We start from the raw sequence: 18976 nt of genomic DNA on the forward strand, positions 1-18976 counted from the left end.
ATTGCATAAATTTATCAAAAAATGAAATGACATAATTTTCCATTAAATAAAATAGATATATTTGCAAATTTATCGCGCCTCTACCAATTATTTTGAAAAAAGTGAGCAGCCACAGATTTAGCATCTTTTTCTGGTTACCTCGAAAACTTTTGGAAACTGACGTGAAAGCATGCAGAGTTCTTGCTCCTTGTTTTTTTTTATATGGCGGTACTGTGAACATCATTGATGGACGTTCAGCAGACGTTGTCTAGAAGAGGTTGTCTGGAGGAAGAGTCTGCGCCTTCAGGAGACCAAAATAAAAAGTCCAGGAGTGACTCTGAAAGTTCGTCCTGTGAACGTCTCTGCTCAGAAATGACCTGGTGAAGGTTACGACCGCTGGCTGGCTGCAGGTCGATGCTGGGAGGTGAAAGTCCCACAGAGTGAATCATTCAGACAAATATTATATCATATCTGTCTTTTTACAGATGTGGATGTTTAGAAACGATCACCTCCTGGTTTCATTCAGAGTCAGATCCATGAATGATCCTCTGTGAGTCGCAGCCTGAGGCCTCCTGATGAAACGTGGCTACAGGGACAAACAGGAGTAAACAAACCGGAGTTCCCTGAGAGTCACGCTCGGCTCGTGTGACGCAGCAGGTGCCGCGTGTGTGTGTGTGCCAGGCGGAGGCATGTGTCATCATGTGCGTTCCCACGCGAGGTGGGCTGTGCCGTGCTGTTTTTGTAACCCCTCATGGTTTCTTCGCCCGTCCTTCATAAACGCCGCGTGGCTGTTGGACGGGGGCAGAAGGTCAAACCCACCAGCTGACAGCAGGTCAAAGGTCAAAGTGCTCTGTGAGAGGGGAGAAGTTGGTGTAAACCCCTGATATCTGAGTCCAAGCAGGGACTCCTGCAGCTGCTGGGAGCTTCGCTGATAAATGGAAATCAATAACAGAGCAACACGAAGCTCTAAAGTGCAGTAAAAGGCTGAACGCTCTTTGGATCGCTCCTCTCGTGACAAAGTAATGAGTCGTTTTGTCTGAACGGCCTGTTTGGGTTTCTGGGAAGGAATAAAACAGCATAAAAGCTCGACTGTTACATAACCTCTGAAAGATTTCAGTGTCATGTCTGAAAACCCCAAATTAAAGTGTGAGAGGGCGCTGCTGAGGGTGGAGGGAGCTGATGGTGCTGCTCTCAGAGCCTAAAGTGGAGGCACTTCAGCTGAGCGGGCTGTTGTGACAAACACGAGCTGTTAGTGAGGATGGATGAGGAGTCTGCACCGCGCTCGTCATCCAAAAGCAAAGACAAAATAACCACGAGAGGACAGACGTGACCTGCTGCAGACACCTGGAGGTTTCTCTTCAGTCACCAACGACTCTGACTCTGACTCTGACTCTGACAGGAACCTTCAGTTTGTCAAAGTTTAATCCCTCACTGAGCCACTGCTGAGGTTTACAGCTACACCAGGATTCCTGAGAGAATCAGAGATTTACTCTTCACAGATTCACACATTTAGAGTCCAATAGTACAGATAGATCAGGGGTCTGCAACCTTTACTTTTATAGGAGCTCACCTGGATGAAAGTCATTCAGGAGCCACAAAATCTACTTTATCTTCACAATAAAGAAAAAAAAAATGGATAAAATTCTAAACATTGTAAAAATAGATTAAATATATCTTAACAAGAAGATTTTGGTGTTGATAAAATTGCACATGTGACATCTTAGTCTTTAGATTTTTATTAATTTATAGAATATATTAAAAAAATATAAAAATTTAATGTCATAAGTTAAATGAATTTATAAAATTTCTGAAATATCAAAAAGTTGCAATTTTTTTAAACATAACAATATTATAAAATTGCAAAGAAATAAATGAAAATTTAAAAATGTGCAAAAAATGTGCAAAAATTCAAAAAGTTATGCAATTTCAAGAACTTGCAAAATTTATGAAATATCAAAAACTTGCAACATTTTTTTCTAAAGTTAAAGTTTAAAAATGTTCAAATAAAAAAAAGTAAACTTAAAAAAATGTGCCAAAAATTTACCAAAATTCCAAAAGTTATGAAATTTTGAGAATTTCCCCAAACTTTATAAATTTGCACAGAGAAAGAAAATTGTAATTAAAAAAATGTAGAAAAAAGAATTTAAATAATTCGCAAAAATTAGCAGGATTGTAAGAATGTTTAAGGTTTGCATAAAAAGACAAAAATAAAAGAAATTCTAAAAATGTTCTTTTTTACATTGGAAAAGTAGCAAAAAAATAATTTGCAATTTTAATTAAAAAAAAAAAAAGTTAAAAAAAATGCAAAAATCTCAAAATTTAAAGATTTTGGAATTTGTGATGAAGATTTAGTTCAACTAAATGTTAACGCAGGATTTTAGTTAGTGTCAGTGTCTTTAATCATCAATACCCTCTGGAAGAAAAATAACTATTCTTTATTTCAATAATATTTTTAAAGCTACAAGGAGCCACTGCAGAGGAGTCAAAGGGCCACATGAGGCTCCAGAGCCACAGGTTGAAGACCCTTGGTCTTATGGTTTATACCTCGCTCCATGAGGTTCGTCCTCGCATGCGTTTGAATCCAGGCCGTGGCCTCTTTCCTGAATGTTACTCCCCACTCTTGACCTGTTTCCTGCTCTATCCACTGTCCTCTCTCTTATCCAATCAAAGTTATAATAGGCCCCAAAAATAACCTGAAAAAAAAAGACTTTGACCGTTGGATCGGTTCATCCCTGAACATGTTGCTTATGCACATGAGAATCTCAACAGGGTGAGCATTACCCTGATCATAGGCAGCGAGGTTTTGTCTCTTGAATATTACTGGCTGACAAACCCAAACAGTTTGACACCGGTTTGACTCCAGGAGCTCCTCAGGCTGCTGCAACCACCGGCCTGAAACCGACACTTACCTTTTTACCACATCGCCAACAGGCGGTGGGGACTGAGACAGACCCTTTCTGTTAACCAATCAGAATCAAGGATCCACCAGGTATCGTTAGAGCTCCCTCAGGTGGGTCTGACTCCTGTGTGGGTTTGAAGCAGACTCTCAGGGTCGTGCAGAGTTCAATGACTCTTGTTGTCGCTGTGCCGCAGAAACTCGTCTGCTTCTGTCACTTTAACCTTATTTTAGAAAACGCTCTGAAACAGAAAAGGAAACTTCTGCGTTGACCGTTAAAGTCCTCCTGCTCGCCGTCAGAGCTCCTCTGCAGCAGGTAAACAGCACACCTTACATGGAGCGCTGCGCTCACGGTGTCAGCGTGGAGGAGGCTATTTTAACCAGGGGCTCAGTGGAGAGGAGGCTCTTCTAATGATACGGCGCTTACGTAAGTCTCTCATGGCTGGAGAGCAGCACAGGAAAGGAAAGCAGCGCCTCGCTCGTCCTTGGAAATAAAAATCTGTGATAAAACAGAAAAGTTTGGATTAAGTGGAGCACATTTTTCCAGCTGCACGCTGAGCTTTTAGCTGATGCTGTGATTCAGGAGCACTCTCCACTTAGAAACACTGAGCTGCAGCAAAACAAAGTGAAATATAGCGCACAACAAACAGGTTATTACAGAGCAGACGCTTCCTTTTCAAAGACAGCAGGCACTTTCCTCCAGCCTCAGCAGCAATAACCAACTCTTAGAGTTTATGGGAGTTTTTGTCCTCATGAAGTCAGAGCAAACAAAGAGAGGGTGATCTGTGAGGCACACACACAGAAACATCCTCTAAACCTGGGATGTCAAACTCATTTCAGTTTGAGGGCCACGTTCAGCGTAAATTGATCTCCATTGGGTCAGATCTGTAAAATCATGGCACATTTACACATAAATAACAACAAATCCAAGTTTTCCTGTTTGTTTTACTTGAAATTAAATCAGAGTATATGATAATAATCTTGACATTTGTTGTTCTAACAAATTATTTTAAATCTGTAAAATGTTTCAACTTAAAAATCTGCGTCCACATGAATCAGAAATACATGTCAGCTTGATAATGAAGGTATTTGGGTGGGAGTGGAAATAAGACACGCCTACATCATCAAGTTTCTTCTTTGTGAGTGTTACCCAGATGCATTGTGGGCATTTTTTTAAAGTTGTAAGGTTGTTTATATCATTTGTTACTGTCAATGAATTTAATTTAAGTGAATGACCTTTGGTATCTATTAATGTTAACTTAAAAAAAAAGAAAAAAAATCTTGAATTTTTCGCTCTTGAAATCAAAGTTTTCTTCAGTACACTGTCACAAATTACTGTAAAAATATTTGGAAATTTCAACATTAAAATCTTATGTTTGAATACAGCTCTGTAAAAAGTTACGCTGTAATATAATAGTAAAGTATTGGCAAACCTACCAGTACCTGCTAGTACTTGACCATTTAATTTAATTTAATTTAATTTAATTTAATTTAATTTAATTTAATTTAATTTAATTTAATTTAATTTAATTTAATTTTATTATCTAATTTAATTTAATTTATTTTATCTTAATCTAATTTAATCTGATTTAAATTAATTAAAGAAAATATTTAATTTACAGGGACAATAAATATTAATTGACATTTCAGTAAATATGCGAGAGTTAGCCAAAAGGCTAGTTTTCATCTGTAGTCCCCGGCCAGACCTTAAAGTAGGTTGTTTGACATTTTCTTCTCAGTGACGGTGTTTTGTAACCGTGAGTGAGAAGGAAACACAGTGGATATGAGACCCTGCTGGACACTGAGATGATACACTGCATGTCTGCTGCATGGACTGGCCATCTGTGCCTGTGTATTCAGTATTTTTGGTAATAGCATAAATAGCATAAATACTGAGTGAGTGATTCATCAGAGTTAAAAATGTTCATTACTTTAGTTACAAGTTTAAGGTCACTCAGTATTTTTTAATTATAATTCATTTTTTAATCTTTCATAGCAAGAGGTAGACTGATATGCTTTTATTGGGGCTGATACAGATTCTAATTATTAGACACATTAACTTAAAGCTATGGTCTACGATCTGAAACCCAGTTTGTCTGATGAGACACGTTTGAAAAACGCAGCCTCACTCACCCCTCCCCTCCATGTTCCAAGATCCCGCCCCCCAGCTCGTATCGCCCTTCTTCACCTCCTAACAACACGCCCCCTCTGACAGAGCAAGAAGTGACCAGCAGAAAATGTAACAAACAGACAGTCACCCTCCTTGTTACACACAGTGGGAGCTTTTTCATTAGGACCGGAGCAACAAAACCTCTATTGCTAACATCTATTGACAGAGCCGACCTGTTCCGACCAGCAGCGTTCAGTCATTAGCCAGTACAGGCTCAGACTAACCAGAGTTATTCAGCTGACATCTCCCACTGTGGGAAACAAAGTCATTACCTGTTCAACAGAAACTCAGCTGTCTCTGCGTCAGTCTTCAGTCCCAAATCCCTCTGCAGCTTTTTCCACCGCTCGTACATTTCTCCAATATTCAGTCTTTGTTGGCACCTGTATGTCTCATAATTCTTCCTTGCTACAGCCTTTTCCTTTAAACTTTTTCGTTTTCTTCCCTTCCCTGTGGAGGGTAACCAAGGGCGGACTGGCCATCGGGAGCACTGGGAGGTTTCCCGGTGGGCCGCTGCCTCAGAGGGCCGGTAGCAGAAAGTCCAGGGCTGTTTTTCAGTTCCAGTCCACCACTGAGGGTAACAGTAACAGCTTCCTGGTTTCGGTCTTCTCTGGCTCCATGACGCTTCGGTAGCTGAGCAGCTAGCTGACGTGAGAGGGGTAGTGGGGAAGGACGAGGTGAGACCATGGGCATGAGGATGTGAAGCGAGGGAGACCGGGGATTGGTCAACTAGTTTGCAGCTTCGGAGCGAATATACTGAATGGATTTTTTTCATTTTTTTGGTCTTTATATTGTGTAGATTGGACCATAGGACCATTACAGCCCTATAAACGGTGTTATTAAGATGTACAAAGCTCCCAAATCGTTCACCATAGCTTTAATTTGGTTTAAATTAAGTCCAATAAGATAATTTCTCCAAAAAAACAAGTCGTAAACACCTGCTTGGGTTTTGTTTTTGCAGTGTTTATATCACTGATTGTGTAGTATCTGAACATAGTTGCGGTGATGGCACTCATTCGTTTCTGATTCAGGCTTTTTGAGCCCATCATCAACAGGGGGTGGGCCTTAAGCCTGTCAGTCAGCCGTGCCCTTATATGGGCATGTCTTTTATGTGTTGTAACTTTGAAAGTAACAACTTTTATAAATTTGCTTGATAGAGGACTTTTCTTTTTAAGCCAAGCTGTAAAGATTTTGGCCTTTTTTGTCTCTGTGTTTGTAGTTTTAGTTGTTTCTGTAGGCTGCCTCTAGTGGACACTTTAAGAACTACAGTTTTAGCATTTCCACATTAATATTTTCATAGCTTTTTATCTCTCCTTTATCCAGTAAAGTCTCTCTAGCTCGAGTTTTCTTGATTGGATGAATAAATTTCTGGCTGTTGGACTCATTTAAGATAAACGACGTAGATTAAAGCAGAAATCTTTATCGTGGAAGCGAGATCTTGAATCCATCAGTGACACATTAGTGTTTTGGTTTTCTGCAGCTTTGTGGCGGCTGCACTGACACGTCTCAGTGTGAGGGAAGAAAAACACACAGAGCGGTAAATGGAGCCAGAGATGTGGGCCAGGCGGTGAAAAAAGCTCTTTTATTACCACTGTTTAAGGGCATTGTTAAAAGGCTGCTATATAAAGCTTTTAGTGCAGCTTTCAACATTTTCCCTTCACCTCCGGGGTCGGTGGTGCCTCAGCTCCTCTTAAATGACACCATCACGTCTATTATGTGTTGTGTTATTCTGAGCCCAGCCGCTGATAAACATCTCCTCAGGACACCGACGCGCTGTGCTCCTTTCAGGCTGCGAGCACTCAGAGGAGCCGCTCGGTATCAGCGCAGACATAAACAGGTCTTTGTTTGAATATCCAGGATCGATATCTGGAGGTGAGCGCGTCCTCTTTACGGTTAAACAGCCCTGAAGTGATGAGGATTAATCAGCTGCACATATCGATCCTCTTTCATAATGACTCCATGGATTCTGCACGCGTCCATTACTTCTCACAGATCGGTGTAAATGAGACGTGTCTCAGCGCTGTCATCATGGCGTACCTCGCTCTGTCTAACTCCTGTTGATGAATTGAGTCACGTCATGTGTTTATTAACGACAGCAGGTGTTAGTCGTTCATCACACGTTCACACCTGTGAGTTATAGATCATCGTGTTCCCAGGATTTAAAACTTCTCTTAATGAACTGGAGTCGTGTTAATGTAAGAATGATGTTAACGGAGTTTAGCATGAGTTTCTAAAAACATCCAAATTAATGTGATTGTTTCCTGTGATGTAAATCTAACACCTGAGAGCCCTCACATTCACATTTATTCTGATTTAAAACAGAAGTTCTTTCCAGAAGTTCAGGAACTTCAGGAGGCGGGGCCTGTAAGCTAAAAGTTTCTGATTGGTGGAGCACTCACTGTGTTTTTAGTCCCCTTCCTCCATCCACAATAAGATGACACCCAGCTGACACGGACTTGGTTTAGTACAAGGGTGTTCAACCTGTGGCTCTGGAGCCTCAGGTGGTCCTTTGACTCCTTTGGGGTGGCTCTTTGTAGCTTTAAAAAATATGGTTGAAATAAAGAATTGTTGTTTTTCTTACAGAGGTTATTAATGATTAAAGACACAAACACTAAAAAAAAATCATACGTTAACATTTGTTGAAGTGGATGAGGGTCATATCTTGCAATTGATTTTTTGATTTTTTAAATTTTTGCTCTAACTTTCCTTTTTTAATTTTTGCATTTTTAAAAAAAATTTCTTTTATATATTTTTTTAAAATTTTCTTTTACATTTTTTTACTTTTTAGAAAAAAATTCTTAATATTTTTAAAATTTTTGCGATTTCTTGCAAAGTATTCAAATTCCATTTTTAAAAAGAATGAAATACTACAATTTTTTTTTTACAAAAAAAAATTTTTTTTTCTTTATTGTTTAAAAATCAGTGAAATTTTGGGAAAATTTTGAAATTTTAAATTTTTTGCAATTGTTTGTACATTTTTCAAATTTTTAATTTTTGTAAAATTGTGTTAAATCCGAAATGTTAATTTTTTTTGAAAATGGCAATTAATTGAAATTTTACTATTTTTTACAAATTTGTGAAATTTCTGAAATTCCAAATCTTTATTTTGTTTTTTGTCTTTTTTTTATTATTATTTTTTTTTTAAATGTATAAAAATCAATAAACTAAGACATCACATACACTTTTTTTTTTTTTTTTAAACACTTTTTTTTTGTCTTGGTTGATTTCGTGGCTTCTAAATGACTTTAATCCAGGTGAGCTGAGGCTATATGGCTCTTATGAAGTTAAAAGTTGCAGACCTCTTGGCCAGAGGAACCATTTAGTTCCTGGAACTTGTGGTCAACATCAAGTACAATGACACAACTAAATATATCATAAAACAGCTCCAAACAACCACAGCGTTGACCCCTATGCCACCTGTCAAAGTCAGTGTTGCAAAGTACTTCACTAAAATCCTGACATTGAAATGAAAATGTTGAACATATGAAGAGTAAAACCCCAGGGAGATGTTTTAAAGCAGAGATGCTTCTGTGTAAAATCTCCAGTCGTCGCAGTGATTAAGAGTTCCTGAGGCAGCTCGTTTCACGGTCAGCGAGCTCCAACACAAACACTCAGCCTCCTTCAGTTTAAGCAGATGGATGATCAGTCAACAAGTTCCTGCCTGAGGAGCTCAGTCTGCTCTCTGATTGGCTGAGGGACAGATGAACGCTCTGCGTTACGTGGAGCTCCAGGGCCTGACGCTACAACCTGTTTCCTCCTCTCCCGCTACGACCGACGGATTGTTATTCAGACAATTATCACTCCTCCCAGCGCCTCCGCCAGGGCCACGGCTGCTCCTGTGAGGAGGCGCTGAGCGGATCCCTGAGAGAGGACTCCTGCTGGATTATTTAGTCCTGTAATACACACTCTGACAGCATGACTAACACCGTCTCCCTGCAGCTCAGCGCTGCTCTGTGCCGCTCCCCTCCTCCTCTCCCTCCTCTTCCTCCTCCTGGATTGGGAGCAAAGGTTCTTCATGCTCCTCAGCTCCTTTTCTACATTCTCACTCTGTGGGGATTTTTCACGGCCGGCTGTCAAACATTCATGTGTCAGTGTGCGGAGAGTCTGCTGAGGGCCACAGAAGGTGATTCGTCAGGGATTATGAAAGCTATAAATTCTTCTGCATTACGCCTTTTTGCATTTCCCCGGCAGCGCTCGGCTTTTTGAAATCACGCAGCTGCAGAGGAAAAGTCCAGACTCCTGCAGACCTGAGCAGAAGTGAAGACACAGGGTGGAGGCAGCTCAGAGTCGGTGTTTGGGTCTGATGCTGATCAGGTTTACAGTCTGTTATCGAGCACAGTCAGATCAACAATCCTCACTTTATCAGGTTTATTTTACGGCCTGGTTTACGGTCTCACACTGCGAACTCATAACAGGATGATAAACCCAGCTCTGAGCCCGCTGCCTCCCTGTCCTGGGTCTCCTGGGTATCTGGTAGTCCTGTAGGATTTGATCTTCTGCCAGGCGGAGCAGGAGTGTGTGGGAGCATGAGTAATGTGAGCTGCTGCTGAATGGAAAACAGTGTTACTACCATCGATTGTTGCTAGAGACAGGAAGCTCTCTGAACACACACACACACACACACACACACACACACACACACACACACACACACACACACACACACACACACACACACACACTCACACAGGGAGTGTCTCCTGAGTGTGTGCTGTGTCTCATCAGTGTTGTTCTTCTGTTGGTGGCTTGTTTTGTCTTTTTTAGCAGATTCTCAGAGAAACTTGAGGCAGCGCTGAGGTGTTGATGTTTTTATGAGATGCTCCCACATGTGAAACTCACCTGTCTGTGTGTGGCGTGTCATGAGGAGCGTGGCATGAGGAGCGTGGCATGAGGAGCGTGGCATGAGGAGCAGGGCATGAGGAGCAGGGCATGAGGAGCGTGGCATGAGGAGCGTGGCAGGAGGAGCTCAGAGGACCACCTCTTTTTTCTAACAATGTTTTACTAAAGACCAAGAGCAAACATTAGGCTTCAATACAAGATAAAGGGTTAAACATGAGCTAAAGGCTAGGACACAAGCTTAAGGCCAAAATAAAAGCTTTAAGGATAAAACATGAGCTAATGGCTAAAACACGAACTAATGGCTAGAACATGGGCTTAAACAGGAACCAAAGGCCAAAAAATGAAAGACAGGCTGAAGCAGGAGCTAAAGGCTCAAAAACAAGGTGAAATCCAAAACACAAGCTAAAGGCTTTGACACAGGCCAAAGGCTAAAACACAAACTGACTAAGTATGAAACATGAACTAAAGGCCAAAACAGGAATCAAAGGCTACAAAAAGGCCAAAAGCTAAAACACAAACTAAAGGCTAAAGCACGATCTAAAGGCTAAAACACAGATAAAAGCCCAAACTTGAGCTAAAGGCTAGGACACAAGCTTAAGGCCAAAATATGACCTTAAGAATACATGACCTAATGGCTAGAACATGAGCTAAAGACTAAAACAAACAAAAACACAGGCCAAAAGCTAAAGTACAAGCTAAAGGCTTTAACATAGGCTAAAGGCTAAAACACAAGCTAAAGGCAAAATATGAGCTAAAGGCGAAAACATGAGCTAAATGCTTAAATACTAGCTAAAGGCTAAAACGGGACCTAAAGGACAAAACCCAGATAAAAGCCCAAACATGAGCTAAAGAATAAAACAAAAAAAAGGTAAAACACCAGCTAAAGGCCCAAATATTAGCTAAAGACTAAACCAGGAGCCAAAGGCTAAAACTTAAACTAAAGGTTAAATCATGAGCTTAAGGCTGAAGCAGGAGCTTAAGGCTGCAATACAAGCTAAAGGCTAAAACATGAACTAAAGGCTAAAATATAAACTAAAGGATAAAACACGAAATAAAGGCCAAAACATAAGCTAAAGGCTTCAACACAAGCTAAAGGCTAAAACACAAGCTTAAGGCTCAAACACAAGCTAAAGGCTCAAACACAAGCTTAAGGCTCAAACACAAGCTTAAGGCTAAAATGCGAACTAAAGGCTCAAACACAAGCTAAAAGCCTCAAACACAAACTAAAGCCTCAAACACAAGCTAAAGGCTCAAACACAAACTAAAGGCTAAAATATAAACTAAAGGATAAAACACGAAATAAAGGCCAAAACATAAGCTAAAGGCTTCAACACAAGCTAAAGACTCAAACACAAACTAAAGACTCAAACACAAGCTAAAGGCTCAAATGTGAACTAAAGGCTCAAACACAAGCTAAAGGCTCAAACACAAGCTAAAGTCTAAAATACAAGCTAAAGGCTCAAACACAAACTAGAGGCTAAAACACAAGCTAAAGGATAAAACATAAGCTAAAGGGTAGAGTAGAGCCTAATATAGCTGGCTGCTAAACTTCGATACAAACTGACAAAGTTAGCTTGTTGTCAGGTTTTAAAGTGTAGCTCTTCCTAACTGTTGATAAATACCTTACCTCGTGGAGCTGGATCTGGGAGAAAGTTGACTCAAACAAAGAAAAGTATGGTCAAAAAGAAGATCTGATCTCCATTAATTTCCAAACCAAACACACACCTTGTTCAGAGTCTTTGGGCCAGAAGGGGGCGCTGCAGTCTGAATAAAACAGATCCTTGAACAGAAAACTTGAAACTGAAAGAACAGGTGTCTCTAAATATCTTCAAACCTAAAATGAGACCTTGGAGCAGATCTGTTCAGGTCTCTGTTTTTAGTGAAGCTGGTCACACGTTGACCTTCGATCTGTCTTTTATTGAAAGTTTCAGAGCTTCATTGTTTAACTTTCGTCCTCTGTGTCTGTAACTCTGTGTTTTTCTCCTGCTGACTGTCTGGACCAGCTCTCACTAAAAAAAGAGTTTTCATCATTGGGACCAACATGATTAGTTTCTCATCAAACGAGTTTATTCAGATCATAACTACAGTCCCTGCTCCGTGTTTGGCAGCTCAAACTCAAAGCTCGTCAGTTATGTTTCTAATTCAGTTTGGATGCGTCTTCTGAGACACCTGAGAGATGTTTTAACTGGAGGTGAGCCGTTTAAAAATGCAGCTGCGTTGTAATTTTTCATCATGGCAGCCAAAAGAACAGCAGCGTCACTGTGGCGTTGATACTGAGCGGCCTAAAACAAATGTCTCAGCCTTCCCCTGACGATGGTATAAACTCTGATCCTTTCATCCTGAGTTGTTACAGACTGAACGTTCAGAGAGTCGGCCTCGCTCGTTCTGAAAGTGTGTGTCCTTTATGTTGGAGATGAATGCACAGCTCGGCCCTGGAAGGTCTTCATTATTAAAGTGAATTAAAGTGTAAAACCTGGGTACATGGAGCAGTACAGCTCAGGAATCACTGTCGACTCTCTGCTTCACACACACACACACACACACACACACACAGAGCGTGACACTGTGACCCTCCACCCCACCCTGGGTTGTTTACGCTGTCTGCTCTCTGCTCAGGCTTTCACTGAGGCTGTCACTGATGGAGGCCCAGCGTTTTGTGCTGAGACCAACATTTTGCTCCACTCTGGCTGAGGACAGGCAGGCGTGGGTGGGTGGGTGGGTGGGTGGGGTAGGGTGGGCATCCTGCAGCCAACCCTCACATTCAACACGGGGCTGGGAAAGTCAAGGCCGTCAGGGTGGAGAGCCTGGAGCGAGCTCCTCTGGGGAATGATCGGCTCGTGTCGGTGCTACTTGTGAAGTCAGCAGGGGTGAAAATCCAAAGTGATGTCCTCACGGTGTTCACGCTGAAACCCAGGGCGCTAATTCTGTCTCCTCTCTCTTCCCTTTGTCCCTCCAGTCATAACCAGAGGACCACGACGTTTCGGCATCCTGTGAGCGGACAGATCTCTCCGGAGAACTTGGATTATATCCTTCATGAACCGTGAGTTGTTGACTTCTTCTTCTTCTTTTTGGTGGTTTCTTCTTCATTACTCGATGCTTGAGCTTCCAAAAATCCTCTTTCTGATGATTTAAAGTGATAAAGAGTCTGTTTTCCTCTGCTGTGGGGCTGGTTCTGTTCCTTTTTTTAAGTGGATGGATGAAAACTTCTATAGAGAAGTTTTGTTTTAATTGAAAGACTTGATAAGACCTGATAGACAAACATGATTGGGTAAAAACAAAAGATAAGACTTTCAAGTTCAGACTTGACAACACAGAACTTGATAAGATAAGACCCGATAAGACTTGATAAGGCAAGAATTGATAAGACGAGACTTCATAAGATTAGACTAGATAAGACTTGAAAAGACAAGACAATATAGGGCAAAACTTGATAAGACTTGTTTGAATCTGATTAGACTTAATACGAGAAAACTTATAAGGTAAGACTTTTTAAGCCCTGATAAGACAAGGCAAGATTTGAATCGATTAGATAAGACGATAAGACCTAATATGACCTGGGAAAACTTGAGAAGACAAAGCTTGATAAGATAAGACCAGATAAGATAAGACTTGAAAAGACTTGATACGACCAGGGAAGTCTTAAGAAGATAAAGTGAGATAAGACCAGATAAGTCTTGATAAGACAACACTTATTAAGAGTTGATAGGACAAGACTTGATAAGATTAGACTAGGTAAGACTTGAAAAGACAAAAACAAATGGGACAAAACTTGATAGGACAATACTTGATAAGACTTGTTTTGATTTGATTAGACTTGATATGAGAAGACTTGATATGACCTGGGAAAACTTGAAAAGACAAAGCTTGATAAGATAAGACTTGAAAAGACTTGATATGACCTGGGAAGTCTTAAGAAGATTAGGTGAAATCAGATAAGACAAAATAAGACTTGATAAAATACGACTTGATTAGATTAGACTTGACAAGATTAGACTAGGTAAGACTTGAAAAGACAAGAACAAATAGGACAAAACTTGATAAGACAAAACCTGATAGGACAAGACTTCATAAGAAATGAATCTGATTAGACTCAGTATGAGAAGACTTGAAAACACAAGATTTTATAAGACCTGATAAGACAAGACAAGATTTAAATTGATTGGATAAGACGATAAGACTGAATATGACCCGGGAAAACTTGAGAATACCAAGCTTGAAAAGACAAGACCATATAAGACTTGAAAAGACTTAAAGACATAATGTGAGATGAGATAAGACCAGAATAGACTTAATAAGACTTGATAGGACAAGACTTGATAAGACACGTTCGGATCTGATGGACTTGATAAAAGGAGACTTGAAAACACAAGACTTAAAAAGACCTGATAGGACAAGAGAAGATTTGACTTGATAAGAGAAGACAAAAAGACTGGATATGATTTGGGAAAACTTGAGAAGACAAAGCTTAATAGGAAAAAAAACAGATAAGATAAGACTAGAAAAGTCTTGATATGACCTGGGAAGTCTTAAGAATTTTAGATTAGGTGAGATAAGACTTGATAGAACAATAATTGATAAGACTTGTTGATCTGATTAGACTTGATATGAGAAGACTTGAAAAAATAAGACGATAAGACTTGATATGACCTGGGAAAACTTGAGAAGACTAAGATTGATAAGATTAGACCAGATAAGACTTGGTAAGACCTGGGAAGACTTAAAAAGATAAGGTGAGATAAGATAAGATAAGACTTGATAAGACTTGATTAGACCAGATAAGACAAGACTTGGTAAGATAAGACTTGAAAACACAAGATAAAACCTGGGAAGACTTGAAATGATAAGACTTGATATGACCTGGGAAGACTTGAAACAATAAGATTTGATATGACCTGGGAAGACTTGAAACAATAAGATTTGATATGACCTGGGAAAACTTGAGAAGACAAACCTGGATAAGATAAGACCAGATAAGACTTGAAATGATAAGGTGAGACTATAAAATGAGACAAGATGAGATCAGATCAGTTGAGATGAGACTTGATTGAGCACAATGGGAGAAGATATGTTGTCACAGGATACAAAACGAGCAAGTTAAAGAAATTATTTTTAATAAAATAGAATAAAATCAAACAAATGAGATAAAACTTAGTGTATTTTTTTTGGATTGGAGAAGTTACTGTTGCTACTTTTATCACTGTTTTTTTATTTTAGAGTTGCAGCTCACAATCTACTTTAATTCGCATCCAACCTGGCCTAGCCTAGCCTAGCTTGGCCTGGCATTATGAAAAATAGATGCTAGCTTCCCTTTTCGTAATATGAAAGTGAAGAAAATGCCAAGCTTCAGGCAGATGATCAACTTGTTTTTGTTCTTTAGCTTCAGAGCTGTTTAAAGTCATATTTATTTACATTTTGTCAGAGGAGCTAGATGTTTCCCCTCTTTCCTTTAAGTATCTGATCATGTCAACCACGGTGTTCCTCAGGGCTCTGTGCTGGGACTGATCTTATTCTCTTTACGTATTCTGCCTCTCGGCCATGTGATCAGGCAGTTTTATGGATCTTGTACCACTGTTACGCTGACGATACCTGGTTGTGTCTTTTGGATTTAGTCATTGCTATGCTTATGACATTAGCTTTTAAAAACTCAGACACCAGGCGAATCTCTGCGCACGCTGTTGTTTTCCCTCGTTACGCTGGCTGCTGTGCCTCATCACTTTAAGAGACGTGATGCGATGTGAGTTAGTGGTTTTACCCTGAGGGATTTTTGTTTCGGTTTGAAAACATCCTTCCATTTCCTGACACCAAAATTTCACCACAGAATCTCAGCAGCGAGAGGTGTGACGGTTGTTTTTCCTGCTAAATTCTGATGTAGGTCAAAAAATGAGAGTGAGGAGAATCTTTCGAACATTTCCTGAAACTGGAAGAAACACTAACCCGGAGCATCGTGCTGCTCCAGTTGAAAAAACGTCTTAGAAACTTTTTCAGAAAAGAAACATGACTCCACATCTCGCTCCTGGCGTCTGTTTTTTCCTGCTTTTTTTTCACAGACATATTTTGGTTGGAGTGAAACTAGAAATATAAACTCTTAGATACTCTGCTCATTTTTCCCCTCGGTTTGTTTACGGCTGTAACCTCCAGTTACCTGCGCAGCCCCCAGGAGGTGATGCTGAGTGTGAGAGTGAACGCTTTCTGCCGCAGCACTCAGGCTGTTGAATATTTGACTTGTGGTTGCGAGAGGAACAAAGTGGTCCGAGTTATGATAGAAAAAAATCTTTAAAACCAGAACAACAAGACTAAAAAGCTCAGTTTTTCTTTCACCTTCAGCTTTTCAACACGGCGGCTTCTGAAGCTTTTGTTGTGGTCTGATTGTTTCACTTTAGGTCACAGTGGGAAGGATTGTTGTGTGATTTGGTGAGTGGAAAGGTCGAGCTCTGAGCCGCGGCTCTGTCTGAGGCTTTGACAGGATGACTCAGCCTTCAACTATTTGATTACAGTGATTATTCACTCTGTACTGTCCAGTGAAACTGCCTCCACCTCTGGTTTAAATTAGGGGTCTGCAACCTGCAGCTCTGGAGCCTCATGCAAACTAATTATGCATCAATTCTTGCAATACATTTTTTAAAAATATTTGTAGAATTTCTTTTGACTTTTTGGCAAATTTTTTGAAATTTTTTTGAATTAGAAAAATAGTCACATTTTCTTTTAAAGATTTTGCATTTTTTTTTTATTTTGCAAATTGAAACAAAAACATCCTAAAATTTTGAAGATATTTAAATTATTTGAAAATAATTATTATTGAAATTGTTTGCTAATTTCATTTTTTTTAAATTTTCAAACTTAGATTTAAAAAAATCCAAATTTTTAAAGATATTGCAATTTTTCAAAATTATTTGCTAATTTCATTTTTTTTAATTCTGCACATTTTTGTAAAAATTGACATTCCATTTTTTTATTTTGCAAATTTTAACATTTTTAATTGTATTTATTTATATATAGTTTTAAATTGCAACTTATTGGGATGTTTTTTATTTTGCAAATTTCTGAAATTTATGACAATTTTTCTTCTAATTAAAAAATATTTTTTAAATTCATATTTAAAAAAAATCAACATATGTACAATTTTATAAATTTGAAAAACTTCTCGTTTTTTTCGCAAAGTATTAAACTTTCATTAAAAGAAATGATGAAATCATATAATTTTGCCAAAAATTAGCAAATTTGAAAATAACATTATTTATTGTTTGCACTGTGACATTTTGGCAAACTTTTAAAATTTGAATTTTTTTGCAATTTTTGCACATTTTTCAAATTTTATTTTTGTGAAATTTTGTTCCTTCTGAAATGTTAATTTTTTTGCAAATAGCATTTTATTTAAATTTCATTTTTTTGAGTTTGTGAAACTTGTGATATTACAAGTATTTATTTTTTCTAACTTTTGAAAATAATAAAAATCAATAAAGGAAGACCTCACATACACTTTTTTTTCCTTTTTTTTTGGACTCTTTTTTGTCTTTATTGTGAAGATAAAGTAGATTTTGTGGCTCCTGAATGACTTTAATCCAGGTGAGCTGAGGAAACATGGCTTCTGAGAAAGTAGAAGTTGCACATCCCTTGTTTAACATCAAACCTGAAAAATATGACAGAGGTGTCCCACAGGGATCAGTATTGGGGCACTTGTTCTTTTGCTCTTTGCAGTTATCATCACAGCTTCTTTCATCTGATGACTTTAGTGTTTTATTTACCCTCAGTGATAAAATGTTGGTGTCTTTAACCCTTACCCTTCATCATTGTATTCATATTGTGTGGAGGAAAAAAGGTCGTTTAGTTTAAAAACCTTCAAAAAGTTTGATTTTTCTGCGACTTTGAACAAAATCTCTTGAAGAAGTTTCTCCTTTGGTGCAAAGTGTTGAAATCTTCCATTTTTATCCTCCTGTCGGCATCACCCCCACACTGAGAGCTCAGCTAAACGATGGTTTGCCTTAATGAACAATGACTCATCGTTATTTTGCAACAGAAGGTTTTTCTTTAAAGGTTACAGAGTTCTTCTTTTGACACAGATATCATCAGGATCCTGAGTGAATAACTGGGATATGTTTCTGTGAGGAAAGTTAAAGTTTTATCTATGTATGCTAAAATATCCAAAGTTTTTTTTAAGTGATAGTTTTTTAATTTCGGGGCAAATTTTCAAATTTAGTGTTTTGCACATTTTTTAATTTTCTTATTTATTTATTTATTTAAATTTTTTAAAGAATTTTTAAAATTTTGATTTTTTGCAATATTTAGCAACTTATTGAATTTTGCAAATTTATGAAATTTGTGACTTTTTTTCAATTATCTTAAAATGTTTGCAAATTTATTAGGAATAAAAAATAAAGACATCCTATGTACATATTTTTAAACACAAAAAACTTCTCTTTAAGATTATTTTTTTACCAGATTTGAATTTTGTTTTGAATTTTTCACACTTTTTTTGTCTTCATAGTGAAGATAAAGTAGATTTTGTGTCTCTTGAATGACTTTAATCCAGGTGAGCTGAGAAAAAATGGCTCCTATGAAAGTAAAGGTTGCAGACCTTTGAGATAGAAGATGTTGAATGTGGAGAATTGATGAGGAAATGACTCTGAAACACGTGTCTTCGCTGCTTTCCTGGGCTGATTTCACTAAAACAATGAAATGAAAACTTGTGGAGAGGAAAATTTCTCTGGTAATTCCTCTTCGAGCCGTGTTCCTCCTCTTGTCCTGCAGTAATCCAGCGCAGAACAATTACAAGCTGCTTTTGTCGTCGCTCATCTCACGAAGAAACACATTAAAACGTAATGAAGCTCCGCTGCACAGACTCCATTTCTGGTAACCTATTTCCCTTTTCATCCCTCCGTCCTGTCAGCAGCTCATTGTTTTCATTTCCTGTTCCCTCTGACTCCGTCCAACCACAGTCTTTCTCCTCTCCCGTCTCTCATCTTCTGAATTCCTCATTATGTTTCTTTCTTTACTTCACTTCCTCTTAATAACCCTCGCTTCTCATCTCTCACCAGCTTCTCACAGACTCTGATGCTTTTCTTCTGTATGATTGTGAGGTATACATTTCAGATTTGTCA

General features: G+C 38.7%; 1 protein-coding gene across 9 annotated transcripts in view; it reads left to right on the plus strand.

The window, feature by feature from the left end:
- LOC141796085 (pleckstrin homology domain-containing family A member 7-like) overlaps window positions 1–18976 on the plus strand; it is a 200321-nt gene that overhangs the window by 102235 nt on the left and 79110 nt on the right. For all 9 annotated transcript variants that reach the window (XM_074676985.1, XM_074676983.1, XM_074676987.1 and 6 more), the window contains one exon: window positions 12838–12921. In XM_074676985.1, coding sequence (XP_074533086.1) covers window positions 12838–12921 — 84 coding nt within the window. The remainder of the gene's footprint in view (window positions 1–12837; window positions 12922–18976) is intronic.

Source organism: Halichoeres trimaculatus, unplaced genomic scaffold (genome assembly GCF_033239565.1).
Source record: "Halichoeres trimaculatus isolate MK-OKI-2021-1 unplaced genomic scaffold, fHalTri1.1 fHalTri1_scaffold_10, whole genome shotgun sequence".
In the NCBI taxonomy this organism is placed as follows: domain Eukaryota; kingdom Metazoa; phylum Chordata; class Actinopteri; order Labriformes; family Labridae; genus Halichoeres; species Halichoeres trimaculatus.